At 44.2% G+C, this 22,785-nt stretch overlaps 1 protein-coding gene across 5 annotated transcripts in view; it reads left to right on the top strand.

Annotated features, from left to right (window-relative positions):
• Positions 1 to 22,785, top strand: part of SUSD4 (sushi domain containing 4) — a 124,322-nt gene that overhangs the window by 82,660 nt on the left and 18,877 nt on the right. For all 5 annotated transcript variants that reach the window (XM_075925257.2, XM_075925261.2, XM_075925256.2 and 2 more), the window contains one exon: positions 6,673 to 6,861. In XM_075925257.2, coding sequence (XP_075781372.1) covers positions 6,673 to 6,861 — 189 coding nt within the window. The remainder of the gene's footprint in view (positions 1 to 6,672; positions 6,862 to 22,785) is intronic.

Genomic DNA, 22,785 nt, shown 5'->3' with positions numbered 1-22,785 from the left:
TTTAAAATGCAAGGAGAGCAGAAAAATGATGAAATTTCACTTAAAACACACAGTTGAATAGCAGTGGCCAATATAGAAGCAGAAACAAACCCTTGAGTGATTAATTCTAGATTCATTTTGTTTACTTTAACATGCTTCTGTTTATATGTATTTTGCAAAGAAAGGTCTTAGAGCTGCAATGTGACACCAGTATGTTGAAGTTAAGCAGCTGTGATAGCCCAATATTACTTTGCACTTATGTCTACACTACAGCACTAATTCGAACTAAGCTAATTCGAATTAGCGCATCTAGACTTAAAAACTAATTTGAATTAGCGCATCTAGACTTAAAAACTAGTTTGAATTAGCGTTTTGGCCGGAAGCAGTGCCGGCAGGGCATCAGATTAGGACTTAGAGTGTGGAGCTGCTGCCTCAGGCTAGCCGAGGGCTGTGCTTAAAGGGACCCGACCCCCACCCCGGACAGACAGATCTCAGGGGTTCCCCGCTTGCAAAGCAGTCCTGGCTTGGAGTGCCCAGAGTGCCCACACTCGGCACATCACAGCACTCGGCCATCAGCCCGGCTGTACTTGCCGCAGGCTGCCATCCGGGGGGGGCGGGGAGGGGGAGGGTCAATCAGGGGGCTGCAAGAGAGCTTCCACCCCGAGGAGCCCGCAGAGCCACCCCAGTCCTTCCCATTGGGGGCTCCAGATGAAATGAATGGGTAGCAGGCTTCAAACTGTTACACCTTGGTTCAGTGATGTGATGGGAGCCTCAAGGGTTAAAGCCGACTACCCAGTGAAAACTACTGGATGATGGTGAAACAAATTATTTTTATTAAATGGAATGATTTTTTATTATCAAAACTAACAATTAGCAAATGTTTTTTTAAAACTAGCAATTGCTTAATACTTTTACAGTGTAGAAAACCCTAAACTTAGCTGTACTTAACTAATTACAAACTTCTTTGATTACAATTCAACTATACCAAATCACTGTCTCTAATTTGCTTAACAAAAATACAAAACAAAGACAATATAATGATGATAAAACTTTGTCTAAAGCCAGCTCCTCTATGGTTATTTTAGGGCAGCTGGTGGAGTTAGTCATAAATCTACTTTTACAACTTAACAACTCCAGGGCTTCTATTTCTAACACTTATATTTAACCTAAATACAACACTACTACACAACACAAAATTATACAATTTACACAGTGTGGTTAACAGAACTTAGATACGCTTTACAGAATTACACAGTGAAATTAACACAATCTAACTATTAATTAAACCAATAACTAATACATTTAAGCAATACTTACAAATCCAGAAACAATAACATCAGAAAGACACACTAGAATTCGGAGCATGCTCAGGACTTGTGCACCCCTATATTTGACTCGAAGGGTGGGGAGGCAGCCTCAGGGTGATCAATCCTTTAGCCGGGCAAAAAAAAAAAGACACATGCCCTCAATACACGGAACCTCCGTCGAACAAAGGGATTGAGGGTCTTTTATACAAAACTTCGGTGTCTGTGCCATGCTAGGGTCTGCATTTGGCAGGGCCTGATAGGCTAGTGATGAGGTAGTATGACAATACTGCCCTATAGGAATTTTCGTGATGTATGCGTGATCCCCTCGTGGACAGGACCAGATGGGGCATAGTTAGTGTGAGACAACTGTGTTTTATTACCCTATGTTTACTTTTTCCCTTGCCCCTAAGACTGGTCAAGCTACGGTTAAATGAGGCTTATCTGTAAATTCAGCTAGGCGTTATCTAGTTATGCTTACCTCCCTATTTTCTTGGTGCCTTTGAGTTCCAGGATGCCTATAAGGTCAAATTCCATTCACAAAAACTGCATTGTGCTGCCCATGCTCCTCTGAGTATCTGGGTTTTGTGTGAGGCGCCTTGTGTGGCAGGATGGGCTATACGCGAAGGCTATGGACAGAAAAAGCCTGCTTTACAACACAAACTAATAACAGAAAGTTCTTTTTCACAAAGCAAATAGTCAACCTGCGGAACTCCTTGCTGCAGGAGGCTGTGAAGGCTAGAACTAGAACAGAGTTTAAAGAGAAGTGAGATAAAGTCATGGAGGTTGGGTCCATGGAATGCTATTAGCCAGAGGGTAGGAATGGTGTCCCTGGCCTCTGTCTGTGGAAGGCTGGAGATGGATGGCACAAGACAAATGGCTTGTTCATTGTCTTCGGACCATCCCCTCCAGGGTACCTAGTGTTGGCCGCTGTCGGCAGACAGGCTACTGGGCTAGATGGACCTTTGGTCTGACCCAATACGGCCATTCTAAGCTCAGGGCTCTGGGTCGGGGGTCTCAGTGGACCACCTTGATTTTCAAGCCAACCTGCTCCTGGGTGGCCAGGCTGGCAGCTCTCCTGCCCTAGACGGCCACTTTCCTGTGCCTAGTGCAGAGGTCGTGGATGAGGTCCACGATGTTTGCACTAGACCAGGCGGGCGCCCGCCTCTTACGCACCTGGGCAGGCTCCTGGGAGCCATCAGCATGGTCCCGGGAAGAGGCGGAGGGCTGGGTGGCAGCGGGTGGCCGGCTCGAGCTGTGCCAGGTGCAGGGTCTGCTGGCTGGGTGCTGGCAGGCTTGCACCTGGCACGGGCACCGTAGCCAGCCCATGCCCCTTTAAGGGCTCCGGGGCCAGGAGGGGGCAGAAGAGTTTCCCTGGTGGTGCCCAGAGTGGTCACCAGGGAAAGCTGGGAAGGGCTAGCCTCCCACTAGTTCAAATTAAGTGGCTACACAGCCCTTAATTCGAACTACTTAATTCAAACTAGGTGTTAGTCCTCGTAGAATGAGGTTTACCTAGTTCAAATTAAGCGCACCGCTAGTTCGAATTAAGTTCGAACTAGCGGTTTGCATGTGTAGCGCCTATTAAAGTTAATTCGAACTAACATCTGTTAGTTCGAATTAACTTTGTAGTGTAGACATACCCTTAGAGATTAAATAAATTGTATCTGTGGGTACTAGCAAAAAAAAATGTAGAACCCTTAAGAAAATCACTTTTCCAGTCAAAATGATTAATGCACTTTGCACCATTGAATGCTGGTGCAAACAGCATTTGTGTGTAGCAGTTTTAAGTGCAAAAAATGACAGGCTCAAAGACTTGTTTTGCACTTAGCGGACCTGCTCACACATATTATAGGTGAGATTTTCTGAGCTTTTTTTCAGATGAACAATAGTATCCATTTCTTTCCTTCAGTGTAGTATCAAAGCTGTGGAACAGAATATAAGTGCTGCCGCACATGCCTCAGCTTCAGTGAATTCATATTGCCTCCTAAACACAAACCTCGGTTCTCCTCCTTCTTAATTCAACATTAACATTTTAGAAATAAATTTAGTACAAGTACATGGTGCAAGATCAACAGCATTGGTGTGAAATCCTGTATCTATGAAACAGGTACAATACAGGCAGTCATAGTGCAGGCTCCCTCATGCTGCTCTCTGGTGGTGCTCAAGTCTTGTCGTGGCATTACCATATGTTCCGGGTAAAGGCTGTCTGTTAGGATTGCTATCACGAGGTGCTAAATATGATGTGGGCACTTGTCCACTAACGGATGGATCACCAACTAATTTTAGATAGTCCAACAATTACTATGGACTTGATTCTCATTATACTAAGGTCCCTTTTAAGTTGTCAGAACTGTGTAAAGAGTGATAGAAATGTAGCCGTGTTAGTCTGGGGTAGCTGAAGCAAAATACAGGACAATGTAGCACTTTAAAGACTAACAAGATGGTTTATTAGATGATGAGCTTTTGTGGGCCAGACCCACTTCCGAGGTCTTGGTGTATATAATAAATGGACCAATGATTTTAGGCATTACAGTGCTGACCGTAACTGACCTGGGACAGATTTAAATTAACTAGAGGTGAATGGCTTTGTTTTGTAGTACCAACCCCCTCTACTTCTTTATTTGTTTACTAAGTTAACAAATTTAGCATGGGAGGGGACAATGAAAAATTGTTAGAGGGTCACATATATTTTCTCCTATTTTTAAACAAATTAAGTTTACCTACTCTAATTGTATTTTTGGGTGAGAGAAGGTGAGCCTAGTAAATAAGGCCCAGAGCCTCAAAGGTATTTTGGTGCCCAACTCCCATAGCTTTCATTGCGAGTGTGGTGCCTAAATGACTTTGAAGATCAAGGTCAACATGACAGCTCATAAGTGCAAAGCATGAGTGTGGCCAATAAATCTGATCACATCACGACTTTGGGTGTACCTACCCCTGGGGCTGGAGGTGTAAAAGTCAACACAAGTAGACAGCCCCACTCTAGTTCTGATTGTGTTAACAAGCTAAAAATGGAAGTATAACTATGATGGCACAAGCAGTAAGATAGGCTAGTCACACACCCCTGTACAATTCCATCCAAGATGTTAGATGTGTCATCAGGGCAGCCAGCACCTCCTACTATTTGAACTTCTGTGGCTATACTTCTATTTTTAGGATGCTAGTTCAATCAAAGCTGGTGTGGGATCTACATTTACACTTTCAGCTCTAACGTAAACGTACTTTTCAAGAGTGCGTTTGTCTGATGTGCAATAACACAGACTGACTTTTTGGGCTGATTTTCAAATTACATGCTCCTAGTTACAGAATGACAGGATTTTAGTTGTGTTAAAGGGGGGAAAGTTTGCTGGGTCACTAAGAATTGTGAACCACTGGAAGAGGCTACCCTCTTTCTTGTTTTATTAAATTGAATTCTTACAGAATTAAAGCTTCTGAGCTCCTGGGGAAAATGGGAGGTTGCTTGTTTCTTGATAGCCCTTCATTTTACTGCTCCATAAGATTAATTTTTTTCATACTTTTCTATATATCATACTCTTTTAAGCTGGCATATTGGAGCTTCCTCCCCACCCCTCGCCCCCCAAAAAACTCTCTTACCTTCAGGAATGGGGGACTCTCTTTCTCTGAACCCAGATTAAATTTCCAAGGAAAGGACAGGTTAGGTTTACTATGGCACTGTGAACTTGGTGCTCATATATAATATGATTTTCTGCAGGTCATAAACAATCACACAAGAAATCACTACCAGGCTTTAATACTACGTTTCACAATGTATTTTTAAAATTTGCTCTTACATACTGTTTCATTGGGGTCTGTTTTTTAGAGCTCTGTTATCTTTATCTGGAAATCCAAACAAAACCTTGTCTGAACTTAATTGTGTAGGACCAGATTGTCAAAGGTATTTATTTAAGTGTCTAGAGATGCATATAGGCACTGAATGGAAGTTTTAAAGTACCTATTCAAAATCTCACTAGATGCCTATCTTCTTTACTCTTTAAGGACCCTTTGGAAATCTGGCCAAGAGGCAAAATTCCATCTGGTATAATTCCACTGAATTGGAAATTTGGCTCATTTATATATTCTGTACTCTTTGTCTGCAGACATGAAGGCATTTCATATTTGGTCCAGAGGAGGGAGGAAATAGCCAATAATAGGGCCATTGAGGCTTTATTTGAACAGGAGGATTATTGAACTAGTACAGGATATACTGAAATTGGAGGATCTGTCCTGTGGCTTTTATTTTGATAAAGTCTGTAATTTTTTACAGTTTGTGTAACAAGACTTAAAATTATGGAAATCCATGTGGCCATCCTTCTGGAATTCCTGATAGTGACAAGAGGCCTATTAACTGTGTTTGTTGCCACAACAAACAGCTTCTATTAGTCTCATAAATTTTCATAAGGCTTTTTTCATTCCCAGGTTGCTAATCATCATTCCCCAAAATCATTGCAAGCTAAATATCAACATCATTAGTCATTACCAAGAGGGTCGTTTTTAAGGCAGTGAACAAAATAATTCTGGTTTCTTTCAGTATGCAACTTGAAATCTCAAGTCTCGGTATCCACTCAGAACATTATGTGCATATTGATGAATCAAATAGTAGTAAGTTGTGAGAAATCATCTTGTGAATTTCCTTTTATTTCAAATGTCATCTAATTTGTAAAGCCAGCTGCTATCAGTTCCTCTTCTAGGGTGCCAAAATTACAAAATCTGCGTGGAGTTAATCACACTGGGCCAAACTCATCCCTAGTGTAACTCCACTGAAGGTAAATTTGTCCCATTCTACGTCAGTTCTGGCTATTGTTCTCAAAAATGACTGATGAGTGTAGGTGCCCCAATATTTGGGTCCCAATCTGAAATATCTCAAACGCCTGATTTCCAGAAGTGGAGCCTACTGAGCACTGTTTGAAAATCAGGCTATCTCAAATTGGGGTCCCAAAATCACTACTTACTTCTTAAAAATCTTGGCCTCTTTTGCTGCTGTGTATAACCTCTGGACTGTTTGTATGAGGAGAGGCATAAAACCCATGGTTTTGTATAAGTAATCATCTTTATTTATTAAGGATCCCACCTGGTAATAAGTGATAACTGCTAAACTGTAAATGTGTGGGTGTGAAAAACAAAACATTGAAATTGTCATTAGTGGTATGTTGGACTTGCAGAGGATATATTCTATACTGGCAGAACGTGTGGGCTAAGCAATAAAAGAACTTGAAAAGAGGTAATGACACTTGAGCATCTGAGGGAAAGATTAAGTAGGAATGCTACTTGCTGAGGGGAGGATGGGAAGTAATGTGCTTCGCAACTTGGGAACCATAATCAAGATGATTTATAATGACTAAGATAACTTTAAGCACCTCATAATAAAAGATGCCTCCCTCTTCTTAATTTGCAGGTTGCCTGAGGCCATTGGTTCTTCCTCATAGTTACATTAACATATCTGAGTTCGAGTCTTCCTTTCCAATAGGAACAGTGGTATATTATCAGTGCTTTCCTGGATATAAACTGAAGGGGACAGAATTCCTTGAGTGCATGTATAACCTTATATGGTCACATAGCTCACCTAGGTGCCTTGATGTGGAAGGTAAACCAATTTATTTGTTTGTTTTTAACTTTGGCCAATTAACATAATATATTTTATTTGAATGTAGAGCTACAGTTTTTAACTCCATTTTGCCCAATGCCTCCTGGAGATGTACAAAATGCATCTGTTCAACCTCTTGTTTTGTTGTGTGTATAATTTGTAATCTGGAACATCACATAGCTTAACTGTTAAAGTCACTTACATAATGCTTGCTCTGCCATAATTATAATAGTTGACATTTGTAACAAGGAAGATGGTTTGTACTTAAAAGCTAAAAACTATGTGGTTTGCTGTCTTTCTAATGAAATGCTAAGAACGTTAATGAATTTATATTCACATAAGGACAGCCTGAGTAGCTGAAGGTTTCAACACCATACTTTTTTGGACTAAAAGCATTTGCAAATACTATTAAGTACCAAGTTTAATTTCAGTTTGCATGCTAAGTGTACACACAATCTAATACTGCATGATTTTGCCTTCAGACTATTGAATGTACTACCCTAAAGTAGTGGAGTGTTTCTTATTTTTAATTAGCAGTCCAGTTTCCAAAATTCTAAAAGGGCTTTGCAGTGTAAGAGTTCCACCTACAGGAACTGATTTTTCTGATCTGACATCCTAGAAATTTAACTACAAAACAACCCTGCATAAATCATCTTTGTTTTTATTTTTTGTAATCCATGAAATACATGTTAACAAATAAAATTATAGAAAGAGACTACCTGTCAGATGTCGTAAAAGAAACTATGAAATGAATCAGGATAAGCCAAAAATAAGTCTTTGATGTATTAGACAAGAGCATTAAAACCTACAAACAAAAAATATTCATAACTGAAAATTTTGTGTCACTTCCCTGCCCTCCCCTAACAGAGATGACAATCTAAACTGCCTGTTCCAGCTTCCGTCAAAGTACATGACAAAACTCCTGTTGACGTTAATCATTATGGAAGCATGTATCTAATAGTTCCTACAGTTCCATTGCGCAAAGCTTCTTAAAAAGAGAGAGAGAGCATGAGAGAATCCCTGCCCTGTTGATTTTGCAATCTGAATAGACATGACAAATAAAGGGCAGGAGAGGCAAAGTAGTAGCATCCCCAATTTACAGATGAGGAACCGAGAGAGAGAGATTTAAGTGCCTTGTCCAGAGTCACACAGGAATTCTGTGACAGAGTGGGAAACTGAACCTAAACCTCTAGAATCCTGAATCAGGCACTTAATCATAAGCTCAGTCTTCCTCATGGTCACTTTTGGCACAAGTCTTGTTTTTCTGCTGCAACACTGATCAATTGTTTCCCCGGTGATTATTGTAGAAACCCCATATATACAGGTGATGAATAAACTACGGATGTTTCAGATAGTCCCAGAATGTGTTAGCTTGAGATTTTTGGATCTTTTCTGTTTCTGTATGGATAGGACAGTCTTAACTGACCACTCCATTTCTCAGGTTCCATGTGGGGATGATGTAACTGGAACACACAGAACTTGTAAAGTTCCATCCTGCACCTGTAAATCAACTTTAAGTATTCACATTTGAAAATGTTGCACTAAGTGACTTAATCAAGAAGCATCAAACGCCAGGGGTCCTGTCTCTCATCTAATTCTCTAATCACTGAATAGCACTCACCCTTCTTATTCGATATTATAGAATAGTAGAAGTGCAGGGATGGCGAGAACCTCAAAGTCATCAAGTCCACTTCCTTCCACTGAGGCATGACCAAGTGAACACAGACCATCCCTGACAGTGTTTGTCCAACATGGTCTTAGTAACATCCCATGATGAGAATTCCACAACTTGCCTTGGAAGCCCATTCCAGAACGTCACTCTCCTTACGGTTACAAATCTTTTCCTAATAGCTAATCTAAATCTCCCTTGCTGCAGATTAAGAAAAATTCTTCTTGTCTTGGTTTCAGTGGACATGAAGAACAAATGCTCACAGTCCTCTTTAGAAAACCCTTTGACAATTAGTTGGTCCCTCCTCATTCTTCTTGTATCTGTGCTAACCATGCCCAGTTTATTTAACCATTTCTTATAGGTCAAGTTTCTTCTTTGAGTGTTTTTTCACATTGATTCCAATCAGGTGTATGCAGGGCATGATTGCTGAAGCCCCCCCCAACCTGCAGTTGTCCCCCACATTAATCAGATTGCAGCGAGCCGGGTTATGCTGATCTGTGCTGCAGTCACATCTTTGCTACCCATGTAGACAGCCCCTGAACCACTGGAAATTGAGCTTCTAGTCCAGCCTGGTGTTTGACCTCAGGCATGTCACAGCCTCCACTGTGCCTCAGTTTCCCCAGCTGTAAAATGGGAACAATGTTGGCCTCCTTTGAGTGTTACCAATGGGCGGAGCAAGGGCTGGCAAGGACAAATCTTGCCTTGGTCACGCGGGCTTGGTACCATTCCAGTGGGCGGATGGTGCCATCAGTTGCTTGATAGCACTTTGTGTCCAGATGAAATCAAGTGAGGCAGTCCAGTGACAGACAGGTGAGTGGCTGAAAGTCAGTGGGTAGGGAACTGGGTGCCAGGCGGCGGGTCACTGGCAAATTCAGCATACGGGGAAAGGGGCTCCCCACGACTCTGTTCCCAGCACTTGCGGGCGGAGTTCACAAATGACACAGCTCTTTTCGCTTCCCCACCAGCCAAGCCATAACTTTACTCCGGGTCTTTAACACGTGCTGTCCCTTGCCTTGGCTGGGCACTGCTCTGGGGCGGACCCAGTTCTCCTAGCCCAGAATCAAAGAAGTGTCCAAAACGTGGGATTGGAGGGCTCAAGCACCCAGACCCATGATCCCCCACCCTGCTGTTCTTGCCCCAAGGCCACACACACTGTCCCACCCCCCGAAAATGCTCCTGAGCTACCTCTTCCTCCCAAGATCCACCCCCCACTTGTATTCTCCCCCTGCCATTGCCTGCTCTTACACGCCTCTGGCCCCCTGCTCCTGCCCCCTGGCTCCAGGGGTTGCCGCTGGAGACTGGCAGGTTTTCTACCAGCTGATGCCAGAGCCAGGCACCCTCAGCACCTCCCCCAACCAAATCCCCCTCCTTCAGAGACTGGCAACCCCAGAGCCTCCCAACCAAATCCCCCTCCTTCAGAGCTAAGCACAGAGCCAGAGGAACCTGTCAGGCAAGTTAATCTTACTTTTAAAAGAGGCTGCTCCTGCCGGCTGCCTCTGCTCAGTGAGTTTTGGGCAGCAGCACGGGGCCCAGCTCCCGGCTCAATGATCTAAGCGTCAGGTGAGCCTGCGCAGCGTGCGCTCGCTCCTATCCCGGCCTAGCGCCCCCTAGTGTGGTGCCCAGGGGCAATTGCCGCCCTCCCCCCCCCCACTCCCTCCCATCTTTGTCCTGCAGTCTGCTTATTGACCACCCATGCACTATGTGATTTGTCATCACACACAACACGGGAGGCCTGACCGTCATTCTGTACGAAATGGGGGCTGCCTAACAAATGAGCCTGTAAATAATGAATTGTGATGGTTGCAGTAGCTATAATCTCATTTAAATTGTTTAACTATAAAACATTTTAGTTCAGATGAGATGGCTGAAACATGGAAGGAAAGGATGGAACAAAACATTGCCAAGATAGAGACGTTATCAAAGCCTGGGCCAAAAGACATCTTAGCTGGAAAAAAAAAAACCAACCTTGGTCAAAGCTTAAATACAAAAATAAATAGCAGTTTAGAAATGTAAGCAACTTAAATGAATCATTTGTTCATAACCTGCAATTTACACACATACCCCTTAAAGCTCTTTGAAAGTCTAAAATAATTTTAAAACCAAAATTTCAAAACTTCAGCTAGTAAAAGGTAAGCCAAGAAAATTTAAAATATTTAATCTCTCATAATAAACATAGCAAGGAACCTCAAATTTTCAAAAAATACTTTAAAAAATTATATATAAAATAAATCAGCTTTTTAAAAATTCCACTAAAAATCCATTCAGATGTTTTAGTCAAGGTTGCATAACTGACAGCTACTTTTTATCTGGTAGGGAGCCTCTATTGACAGCTTTAACTTTGTTAGTTAACTCTTCAAATGTCCCGATGCTTTCACCAACTTTTTTTTCCCTTAAATTATTAATATGAAATATAAAATAAGTGAAAATAAAGAGAGAAACCCCAAATAAACACTGAGTCCCTTTTGTTAATAATAAAGCAACTAAAATCATACAAATTATCATTAAAATAAAAATTTAAAAATAATTGTAAGTATGCCTATAAAATACAAAAAAAAAACCCCACTTCTTACTTAAAAACTTTTAAAAGCTCAAAAAAGGCCACTAGTTGAGTGGTTTAAAAACAAAAAACCAACCTCTCTCTCTCTCTCTCTCTCAATATAAAACAATCAAACCCAACTATTAACCTCCCATTCAAATAGAGATTTGAATGGTTAACATCACCCTTACTGGATGATGCTTACTACTTATGGTCAACCAGCGGGCTGCTCCAGTTCTGTGGGGCTCCAGCCTGGCAGGATCAGCCCCCACCCTGGCTGGGGCCTCCAGAGCAGTCGCCACCCACCATGCAGGCTCCAGCTTTGACCCCACCGGGGTTACTCGACATGTGGGCTCCAGCTCTGGCCCCACCCAGGGCCACCTCTGCCCGACATGCAAACTCCAGCTTTGGCCCCCGACTGGGGCCACCGGAGCAGCTGCCATGTGGAACCGCATCTCCAGCCCTGGGGAAGATCTGAATCTAGGGTCAGGGCCACGTGGTGGCTTCCCTGCTGCTTCTGGGGTGGGGCAGCCATCTGCCATGTGGCCCCATCCCAGAGTAGCTTAGCAGTTACTGCGCTGCTCTTCTGAGGAGGTGGGCAGGAGGCAAATTCTTGGTGTGCCTCCGCACAGGCGCGCACCTTAGAAGAAACCCTGGGCAGTGTTTTCTGAGAGATTTCACTTATGACAAGGAACAGTAGCAGCTGAATCTTTCTGGAGAAAAGTTTTATTTATCTGTATCCCTGCAGTTCTGGATCACAGACTATCAGGAAGTCACCACACTCAGCCTTACAACAAGTTCACGACCTTTATTAGCAATTGCCACATGGCTGCAGGGAGCAATTCCAGTCCATAGTTGAAAAGGATCAGCTATTGGACCAACTGGCTCTCCAGGCACCCCTAGATGCTGCAGACACTGCTGCCATATCCATCTCTGTGGTTCTAGTTATGTGCAGGGTGTCGTGGTTCTAACTTAGGTGGTTTCTGAGAGAGGTTCAGAACATAGTAGAGGACCTGCTGGGTCTGGTTTTAAAGGCTTTCCTTCAGAGAGGGGAGGGAAAGCAGAGGACTGGGAGTGAGAAAGTGTGTTTTGGAAGAGCAGGAAGGACTTGCTCAGGCACCAGGAAGAAGGTACTGGGAGGGGTCGTTTGGGGGAAGTGGCCGAGGGAAAAGGCAGTAACACCAGGGCTGTGTCTAGACTGGCAAGTTTTTCCGCAAAATCATTGCTTTTGCGGAAAAACTTGCCAGCTGTCTACACTGGCCGCTTGAATTTCTGCTAAAGCACTGACGATCTCATGTAAGATTGTCAGTGCTTTTGCGGAAATACTATGCTACTCCCATTCGGGCAAAAGTCTTTTTCCGAAAAACTTTTGCGCAAAAGGGCCAGTGTAGACAGCAGAGATTTGTTTTCCGCAAAAAAGCCCCGATCACAAAAATGGCGATCGGGGCTTTTGTGCGGAAAAGCGGGTCTAGATTGGCACAGACGCTTTTCCGCAAAAAGTGCTTTTGCGGAAAAGCATCCTGCCAATCTAGACGTGCTTTTCCGAAAATGCTTTTAACGGAAAACTTTTCTGTTAAAAGCATTTCCGGAAAATCATGCCAGTGTAGATGTAGCCCGGGAGTGGAGGAAACACAGCCTGGGTTGCATCTGCCTTAGGGTTCCTGGGCCAGAACCCAGAGTAATGGGCGGGCCTGGGTCCCCTGTCCTCCCCCCCAAAAAAAACCTCCCCATGCCACTCCAGAGTCTCTCTTTTAGAAGGAAGATCAGAACTAGGGAGGGGTTTTTACTCCAAACTGTGGACTATTCTATGATGAGCATGGTTAAGTAGGCTGTGACTCTTGCCTCTAGAAAATAAAAGAATCATAGAATCCTAGGGCTGGAAGAGACCTCAGGAGGTCATCGAGTCCAGCCCCCTGCCCTAAGCAGGGCTGTGTGGAGGGTCACAGCAAGCCTTTATGCATCAAATTTAAAAAAATCACCATTTTACACCTTCTGTCTCACTTGCATTCATTGCAGAAATGTCCTAGCCTTTCTCAAATCAGCCAGACATTGGAAATCTTTTATGAAACCACTAGAAAAATTACCTGGCAGTGCTTAGGTCCTTAACTAAATTCATTATTTACAATGAAATTAAAATGTACATGCTTCATTTGAATGATTGCTCTTGGGTGGGACTGGGGATGAGAGTTCAGTAGGCAGGTTGCCCTGCGGAGAAAGGGCCGTCCCAAACCTCTCTCAGTGCAGCAGCTTGGGGCCAGATGAGAATGGCCTCTCCGTGTTTGCTACAGCTTCAGTAGGCACAGCTGGGGGAGAGGTGCATGTATCCTGGCTGGGGCAGGTCCAGATTCATTTGCCCTCTGTGCTCCCCAGCCAAAGTAAGGAGTGCAGCAAACTGTGCACTCTCCTCTTGCTCCCTGATGAAAGGGAACAACCAGCAATGTTGAATCAGAGTTGGGAAGCTTCAGCCATTCCTGCCCTCCCTAATGGGTAGGGTGGGAGGCTCAGGCTGGGACAGTCCCAACGGATAGGTGGCACCTCCAGTCAGCCCCTTTCACTTGCTTGGTGATTGTCTCTTTTCTGTATGATTTTCTGAAAAGCAGTCCCATTCTAAGTACATCCCATTTTCCAGGCACAATCAAAGCCTAAGTCATGGTAAGAGGATGCTGTATACCAAATTTGGTGGTCCTAGCTCTTACTGTTTAGGAGAAACTTAAAAAACAGCAAATAGTCTAGTAGCACCTTAAAGACTAACAAAACATGTAGATAGTATCATGAGCTTTCATAGGCACAACCCACTTCTTCACTAAGAGAAGTTCTTGAACAGACAAACAGACAGACGGGTACACAAACTCTCTAAAATGTATAGTAGATAATTCTTGTCCTTGTGCTTCACATTTGCCCACTGTTACCAGATTTGCCCAATACTCTGGGGTATGCTCATTTATTAGAGTTACTCTTATGGGACGGGTTCTTCCCACCTTAGTAACACAAAAAGACACTCACACCCACTAACAGAGCACGCCTGAGAGAACTGGGTAATCGGCACTCACAAGCTGACCCCTCATATGTCCCTGGACTCAGCTGGCTGGATTTAACAGCAATGCCACACTGCACCCTCATGAACCTTTAGACTCAGTAGGCTGGATTAAACAGCACTTTAAGCTGCCATCTTAATAAGCCCCCAGGTTCGGCACTCCCTATTCCCACTTTCACACCACAGTCATTTATTGGTAAACCACACGATGAGCAAACCCCACAGGATTTTGGGCACTCAGGGATCTTTAGCTTGGGTACAAGAAACGTTGTTGCAGAGCGAATGGGGAAGCCAAAACAACACCCCTTGAGGAAGAGTGAGCGAAAGAGAAAGAGGGAGAAGCAACCAGCTTAGCAATGAAAGTTATTTATTTCTGGGTAGAGATAGGAAGCCAAACACAGATAACAGTTACAATGTTAAATCTAGATTGAAACTGATTACCAGGGCTTGACAAATGCACTCGCCCGCTCTCCTGTGGCGAGTAGATTTTATCAGCTGGTGAGTGTAGGGGCAGACTCGCCTGGTGGGCAGTTGTGACGGGCTGGCCAAAGCCCGCACTGTGGCCGGCGTGGTCCCATCCAATCCGCTGGCGGAGGAGTGGAGCGCAGTGATTCTCAGCGCCGGGCTGCCTGCGTGCAGCTCCGGCGCGAGGAGGTGGGACAAGAGGCGGGATGGTGGCAGACGCCAGGACGCTGACATGACATGGCCCTGCTGATTTTATAGGGCCGCAGCAGCTCGGCTCTAGCTGCGTGGCCCCGGGAGCTGGGTAAGGGTAGGAGTTTTTATAGGGATAGGACAACAGTTCAAAGAGAACACTGGATTTGTTTCTGGGTAAACAGAAGTGAGACAATAGAGACTGATCACCCCTAGTTATGGGTGATGTTCCTTGAAGGAGCTCACAATGCAAGTAGGCAGTTTCAGTATTTTGGAGGTCAATAGGATCCATTACTAGAATTGGTCTGATAATGGCTAATTTGGGTGTGAGCAAGCCTGGGTTCATTAGCATCTGGAGCAGAGATTTCCCATTAGCCAGAGCTTCTCTGGTTTTGATATCCCATAGTTCAGTGCGGTTCCTGCTTTGGAAAAGCTGGTCTCCATTCTGTATGCTAATGGCAATGTTTCTCTCTGTGCTATCTTCCATGCAGATGAGGCTGGGGTGTTTCCTTAATTCTATAACCCTTGTCTGAAACGATTTAGATGTGTCTTCCCTGGCCTTTTTCATTGCTTTGTCTTTGATTCTAGCAGAGGCCTGGGGAAGGGGAATGGTTTTCCATGAGTGTCACTCCCTGGCTCCCCAAGAGCACAGGGCTGGTAGGTAACACCCCAGGTGCATGATACATTTTATTAATGGTATTGCAAATGTGTGTAGGATTAGGGAAAACAGATCAAGTTTCTCCCTCAGGGTTGTCTTGTATTGAACTTAAATGTTATCTGATGGTGTACCTCTAACAGTGCAAGAGCTGTGTCAGTGGAGATACAAATATTACTTTGTGCATCAAGGACATATTTATTGATTTTCAGTCCGCTTACTGATATCCTTGGGCCTGCTCCTCAGCTAGTGGAAACTGGTGCAGCCCCACTGACTGCAAGTCATTGAAGTTATGCTGATTAACACCAGCCGAAAATCTGGTGCTCTCACGATAGCATCTAAAATATACATTACATGCTGCATTCACTTCCAGGAAGGAGTTAACATTTGAAACTCAGCTAATTAGTAGAAGAACTTTAAGCAAACAAAGGGCTGGAGTCAGAATGATGTCACCATGACAGTGATACACCCTGGCCTTGTATGATGTCTGCATTAGGGTCTGCTCTGGTCTGATTTTAAAGGCCAAGCCAAACACAGTCAACCTGAGGATCAGGTCATTTTCAGAAGTGAAGCAAACTTGACATTTTCCCCAAACCTGTGTCAGTGTCACCACCTCATCTTGGGGGTTCCGCTTGGTGGGGACTTCCTATGCCCACATCTGTCACTGGCCACCTCTTGTCCTGTTCTGACCTTGCTGCACCCCGCATGCTGCAAGTGACTGGCACTACATCAACACGCTCACTCCACAGACCAACAAGGCAGCAGTGGCTAGTGGAAGGACATGCAGTATCTGCCCTACAGCCCCACAGGCAGGCAAAGGTGATCAGAGCCTCTCCAACCAAAGCCCAAGAGGTTCTGGTTGTTTCAGCCCCAACACTTGTAGTCCGGTTCCATCAAGTTGCAGTGCTCTAAGCTGCCCCCTGTTCCCTTCCTTTCCTCTCTGAGTGCACATCCTCAGGTCCACACAGGTCAACATTCAACATTAATAAATTATTTTAACTCCACATGCACCACACATGGCAGAAAGCACTGGCCCAGAAAGATGTGGCTTCCTGGAATGACCTTTTTCACACAGTAGCAAATTAAAGGCCTGATTTGGAACAGGGCTCCAGTCTGGACTCCTGCCTATGATTCTTTCTGGAGGTAATTGAAGTTGCTTAGACACCTAAGGATAGTACCTGACTGTAGCTGCAATCAGGAAGTGAGGTGCCTAAATGACATCCATTGCACATGGAAATAATTATGAACATCAAATTGGACTCTCACCCACAAATTTTGCGCCTGAATAGTGAGTCCAGCTATTGAATGCCTGGAGACGACACATCATTGTTCAGTGAAATCCTGAGTTAATTGGGGTACATATTTACAGAAGGAAAAAAGCCACAGAAAGTAGGTAATGTTGTGACTAATGCCACTTTCTGTAATTGCAACCCCACTGCTCCAAACAGCCATGTATTCCTAGCACAGCATATATATTTATTCAAACATGATTCAGCTCATTTTTTGCCAAGTTTTGACCTTTGTTAACTCCCTAGCAGCTCAACAAGATCATGACCAAAATTTGTTGTTTAAATGAAAGCTGCATTTGTTTAGATCCATGGTGTCTAACCACCTCTCAAGCAGTAGCCACCAAAGTGAACTAGCACATATTCTGAAAATGTAAATAATTTTGTGAGCCAACTAGCTACATTCAACCAGCCAAATAGCCACATATGGCTAGCGGCTAGCATGTTGGACCCCATGGGTTTAGATTATCCCTCGTTCAAAAAATCAGAAGGTGTATGCTTTGCCACTGTAAATACATTTTACAATTTATAACATTTAATTAAGATCAGCAATGTTCCAGCTGCTATGCTTCAAATGGCTGCATTACTAAAAACCATAAAAGCTAGTCTGAAACTTCCGTGAGAGTTTCGCATGAGTGTGGACATGCAGAACTGAAACCATTATTTGTATGTCCCTTCACAGGGAAGGGGAGTGATTGTGAAAGAAGGACTGCAGGTTATTTATAGTGTGGATCTATTCTAAAAACAGAATGGGAGTCAGTTTTATAATCTTTCAGTTAGTCTCAGGCTGCTGGTTTCACACTGATACTAATTTTCTGCAAAAATGGCATTTGTCGGAGGCAGACCAGAAAAGCAGGTGTCATGGCTCCTTCCCCACTCTGGCATGATAAATGCAGAAGTGGGGGCCAGCAGGTGTACCCCAAAGCCTTATCTACCAGGCTTTGGTATAAAACTTCCCCCAAAATCTTAAAACCCTAGATCTTGGGAATAAAACTTCCGCTGCCACCCAAATGTTAATAAAGAAATCAGGGGAAAGATCATTTGGGAAATCTCACCCCTAAAATAAAAATCAGGGCACACAATTAACCAATGCCAGGTTAATAAAAAGAAAAGAAAGAACTTTTATTATTACAACAATATTCCTGTTGCAAACATCATGACTAGATGGGAAGGTAACAAAATATACTCATAAAGAAACTCCATGGACCTAGAACTTAGTTACAAAGAAAAGCCAAAACATATTTTAAAACATGTACAGATCTCATTCCTATTGGCCACTCCACCTGGCTAGGTGTAGTTAACCCCTTAATCCCCAGGCTGTTGGCTAACCCTCATAATCATGACAGCAGGTTTGCATTAAAAACTTAATTATTCAAATAATTTCACACTTTCTGCAAGGTGAAAAGCGCGGTTCCCCATGTGAACACTCAGCTTGCTGTGCAATGTTAATGTAGCTAGTTTGTCTCTAAATTTTACAATCTGAGCTCACAGATGTTTTTGGAAAAGACAGTTTGGTCTAGTAGTGCTTAGAGCAAACAAGCTGGGTGTTACAAGACCAGGATTCTACTGCAGACAATCATTGGCTTGCTGTATAATTTTCAATCAGTCACTGAAATCTTCTGTGTTTCTTTTCTTCAGCTCTAAAATACACATGCAATGTTGAAGCTTAATTGACTGGTGTTTGTAGGAGATTGTAGGATGAAAGGTGATATCCAATTGCATATTATTCATACAGGTTCAGTCTTCTGTGGCCGGATTTGTGACTTCCTTCTGCGGTGCCTTCTTGTGGCTCATCAGGGGACTAGCTTTCAACCAGTCTGACCTCCTTCCGTTGCCCACCTATAGTGTGTTTGTGTCTGTCTCTCTGGACTTGGGACGCTCTCTGTGTGGCTCAGGCCTGGGGCTGGGTCACTACAGATTGCCCCTTCCGGTGTATCCCCTGGACAAATGGAATCAGGCCGTCTTCTGATTCGTTGCTTACACTTTGCCACATCCCCAGTGGCTGATAGAACCCAAACCCACCCTCTTCTCTGTGTTCCAGCCCAGGGACACACTGGGTACGTCTAGACTACATGCCTCTGTTGCCAGAAGCATGTAGATTAGGCTACCAGACATAGTAAAATGAAGCGGCGATTTAAATAATCGCCGCTTCATTTAAATTTACATGGCTGCCGCGCTGAGCCGACAAACAGCTGATTAGCTGTTTGTCGGCTCAGCGTGATAGTCTGGACGCACGGGTCCATTAGAGCAAGTCTGTGTTGAATAAACTGCTTTGATTTCCTACGAATGGGAAACTAAGGACTTTCATTGCACTCCAGTGGACCTGTCTGAGGGTTAAATAATGCTCTCCGTCCTTGGCTTCCAAAGCCAGCGACAGAATGATAAGCCTTGGGGAACGTATTGAAACATATGGTTAGGAGAATGAGGCTTCCTGTATACCTCCATCCCAGTAATATAAATAGTGATTTTCTTTATCTGGTCACTGTGGAACAAATGTGAAAAACACCTTGTTTTTCTGTTGCCATCTGCTTCATGGTAATTCCTGAGAGGGAAGAAGTTTTGCTGATGATACCGGTAGCAGATTGGTACCTTGTGTCAATTTAATTAACATGAAGTCTGGCTGCCTTTCTGGTACACAAGGGAGAGAGACTCAAGTAGCAGGTGCCTGGATTTCAGGGGTCCAGCTTCTTGGTGTGGCACTCTGCGTATGAATATGAGAAACAAGAAGGGCAAGAGAGGAGAGTACACGGATGGTATTCACTTCACAGGCATGCCAGGGTTTTTCAGATCTCCATTATTATCTAAGAGAAATCTGAAATACAAACTTTCCCTTCACATTGCCCACTCAGCTATTACTTGTAGAGCTCTGCAGATCTGTGGATATCTGCTTTATATGCCCAGGTATCCGCAACCACAGATGTGGCTGCAGATATCTGTGGCTCATTTTTGCAGATACAGATGTGGATGTGGATACAAAATTTTGTAATTAGAGCCCTGCACAGATACTTACACTGGCCTTACTATAAAGGCTGATCTTAATTCTTTTTCATCCTTTAAAACATAACAAGCACTGGTCCAAAGCATATTTAGAACAAATTGTTGTTGTTGTTGTTGTTCAGAGCACCTCTGTTTTCATTATGCCCTGCTTCCCATGTGAAAAATTAAAAACCAGGCCATGCACAAGAATGTTCTGAAAGTAACCGAGCACAGACAGACATAGGAATGGTAATCGGACATAGGAAGCAGACTGCTAACTATAGGAAAACCATATTGTTTGATTCTGATTGAAAGGCAGAAGATGGGCTTCTAAAATGCCCCAGGTCAACAGATTATATTGCTCTTATTGTCAGCCTTGAATGTGGAAGTCAAGACAAAGCTTAAATCATTTTCCTAACATTTAGCAATAATGCAAAGACTAAATGTGCCAGCCAGGCTGAAAAATGACGTGTGAACATGCTGAGCTAAATTGTTGTGCACAAGTAACACTTGTAACACCATGGCTATGTCTACACTGGCCCCAAATTCCGGAAAAGGGATGCAAAGCAGGTAAGTCAGCATAGGGAAATCCGCGGGGGATTTAAATATCCCCCGCGGATTTAAATAAACATGTCCGCCGCTTTTTGTCCGGCTTGGGGAAAAGCCGGAAAAAAGCGTCTAGACTGGCGCGATCCTCCGGAATAAAGCCCTTTTCCGGAGGATCTCTTATTCCTACCTGAATATTCCTAAATATCCCCCGTGGATTTCCCTATGCTGACTTACCTGCTTTGCATCCCTTTTCCGGAATTTGGGGCCAGTGTAGACGTAGCCCACATCAACTTCCAGTCTACAACTTTAAAAACAGTAATGTTACATCTCTCTTGCTTCCCCCTTAATGTTACTTGGCATTATGTGAATGCCCAGAATCCTCCCAAAGTTAGCAATGCCGAAAAAGTAGGAATAGGTTCACATCCAAAAACCCAATTGTCCACAATGAGTAGGAAGCTGTTCTGAGCAAATGCCACCAACTGCTGTCAAGTGTAAGCTGTAAGCAGCCCCACGCTGCACCTGCTCCCCAGAAGTCCCTGACATGGGAGAGTGGTGCTAGTGTGCAGAATGCTGTGAGGCTTCTGAACAGCAGAGTAACCCTGGGAACTGTGGAGGTAGCCCTGACACAGAGCAATTGTCTGTAGCTCCCTGTGCCTCCTGCACACTCTCTCTGGAGACACAACAGAATCTAGCCCCCTCAGTCTTTTACAGTGAGCTTTAGAAAATGAAGTTGGTTATAGTTGCTCAGCTTAGGTGTAGGCCTGGTTTGGAGCTGTTACAAACCAAAATAACTATGAGTCAGACTAAGAAGGAGAGGGGCACAGTTCTGGCCTGGCGTGACTGACTTCTAATACTTGATCACTCATATAGGAACCAACATCCCTACTGAGAATCAAGACCCTTGCTCAGACAATTGAAGCTGTCAGTCATTTGACGTCTTCTCCTGCCATCACCCACGGAGCTTTATTCAAACACAAGGGTGAAACTATGAGCATGTATGGACAAATTAAATTGTGATTCAGTATTTTGGTGTCTATACCTCTGCATGCGAGTGACTAGGAGACTGCTTGGTTGAAGAACTGAGCTATGAAAAATTGTCATGGATAAGGGTCCAACCACATTTATGGTTGATTATGGCTAATTTCACGGCCATAGGGTTTGAAAATTGGTAAATTTCATATTTTCATCTGTGTAAGCTGAAATGTAATGGAATTGTAACTGCAGAGCTTCCTGCAACCACAGGAGGTTCCAAGAGGTAGAGGTGGGTCCAATCTCCCCTGTGCTGCTGGGAGCAACCGAGCTAGGGACTCCTCACTGCTAGTCCTGGCTGGCATGGGAGGGACAATACTTGCTCTCCCTCCACACCTGTAGAAAGTGCTGAACTCCTCACCCCACACTCAGCTGCAGGAACTTCAAGCTGCTGCCAGTCCCAGAGAGCATCCTCCAGCAAAGGGAGGCACCTACACGTGGGTCTGGTCTGGTCCCCCGCACCAGGGCAGTTTACAGGGAGAGAGACAAGTCCTGTCCTTTCTCTGCCCAGTTGGACCTGGGAAGCCCCCTTTGATGGGGCGCTCCTCGGAACAATGAGACATCAGATTTCATGGGGATGGACTTATTTCACAGTCCATGAGCTGTGTTTCATGTCTGTGAAATTGGTAGGGCCCTAGTTATTGATAAACCAAAGATTGGGAACCTGGCACCCAAGGAAAACTCACCAGTTGAGGGCAGGTGTAGTTTTTGTGTACGCTTTAAAGTGGGATATATTCTGCCATCTGTCATAAAGGGGTGCTCTGCTTAGAGCCAGTATATGAGTCTCAAGATTAGGCCCCAATTCATGGGAGCTCAGGGGCTGAAGCATCCATAGGAAAAAATCATGGGTGATCAGCACCCACCGGTGGCCCTGCCAATCAGTCCTTCCCCTCCACCCAGTGCCTCCTGGCTGCTGATAATGTTCAGCAGCATGTGGGAGCACTGGGGTGGGCGACAAGGAACAGAGACAGGAAGGGATGTAGTGAGTTCGGGGGAGGACTCCGAATGGGAGTGGGAAGAGCTGAGGTCAGGACGGGGTAGTGGTAGGGGAGGCAGGTGAGGATGAGGCCTTGGGGGAAGGGGATGGAATGGGGGCAGAGCTTGGGTGGAGTGGGGCACCCCTGCGGAAACCAGAAGTTTGGCATCTCTGGTCTCAAGGTTTTAAGCACTTCCTGGGAGTTGCTGAACATCTTTATTGGAATTAGTGGAAGTTGGAGGCCATATTTTAGATGAGAGTCCTTGGGTTCCTGCTGTCCTTAAGAAAAATTGTGAAAGCCCATCACATCAGACTGAGCTCCCTTCATTTCATTGACCAGCTGTAGTGTTGAGTATTCCAGAAGGGATTTGTTATACTAGACAGACATGGGGTTTTTTGGTTAACCATTTCAACTGGACTGACATCTGCAAAACACCCAACTTAATGTGCCCGCTACAATCTGGCTATTACCCATTACAACTGAGTTTTCAAAAAACACAAATATAGAGAAACAAGACTCATTTGATTTTTGGCTACTCAGTGTTACACATTTCATAATC

Source organism: Pelodiscus sinensis, chromosome 3, assembly GCF_052426305.1.
Source record: "Pelodiscus sinensis isolate ZL-2025 chromosome 3, ASM5242630v1, whole genome shotgun sequence".
NCBI classification, from domain to species: Eukaryota; Metazoa; Chordata; order Testudines; family Trionychidae; genus Pelodiscus; species Pelodiscus sinensis.
This window is presented reverse-complemented; position numbering and strand designations above follow the sequence as displayed.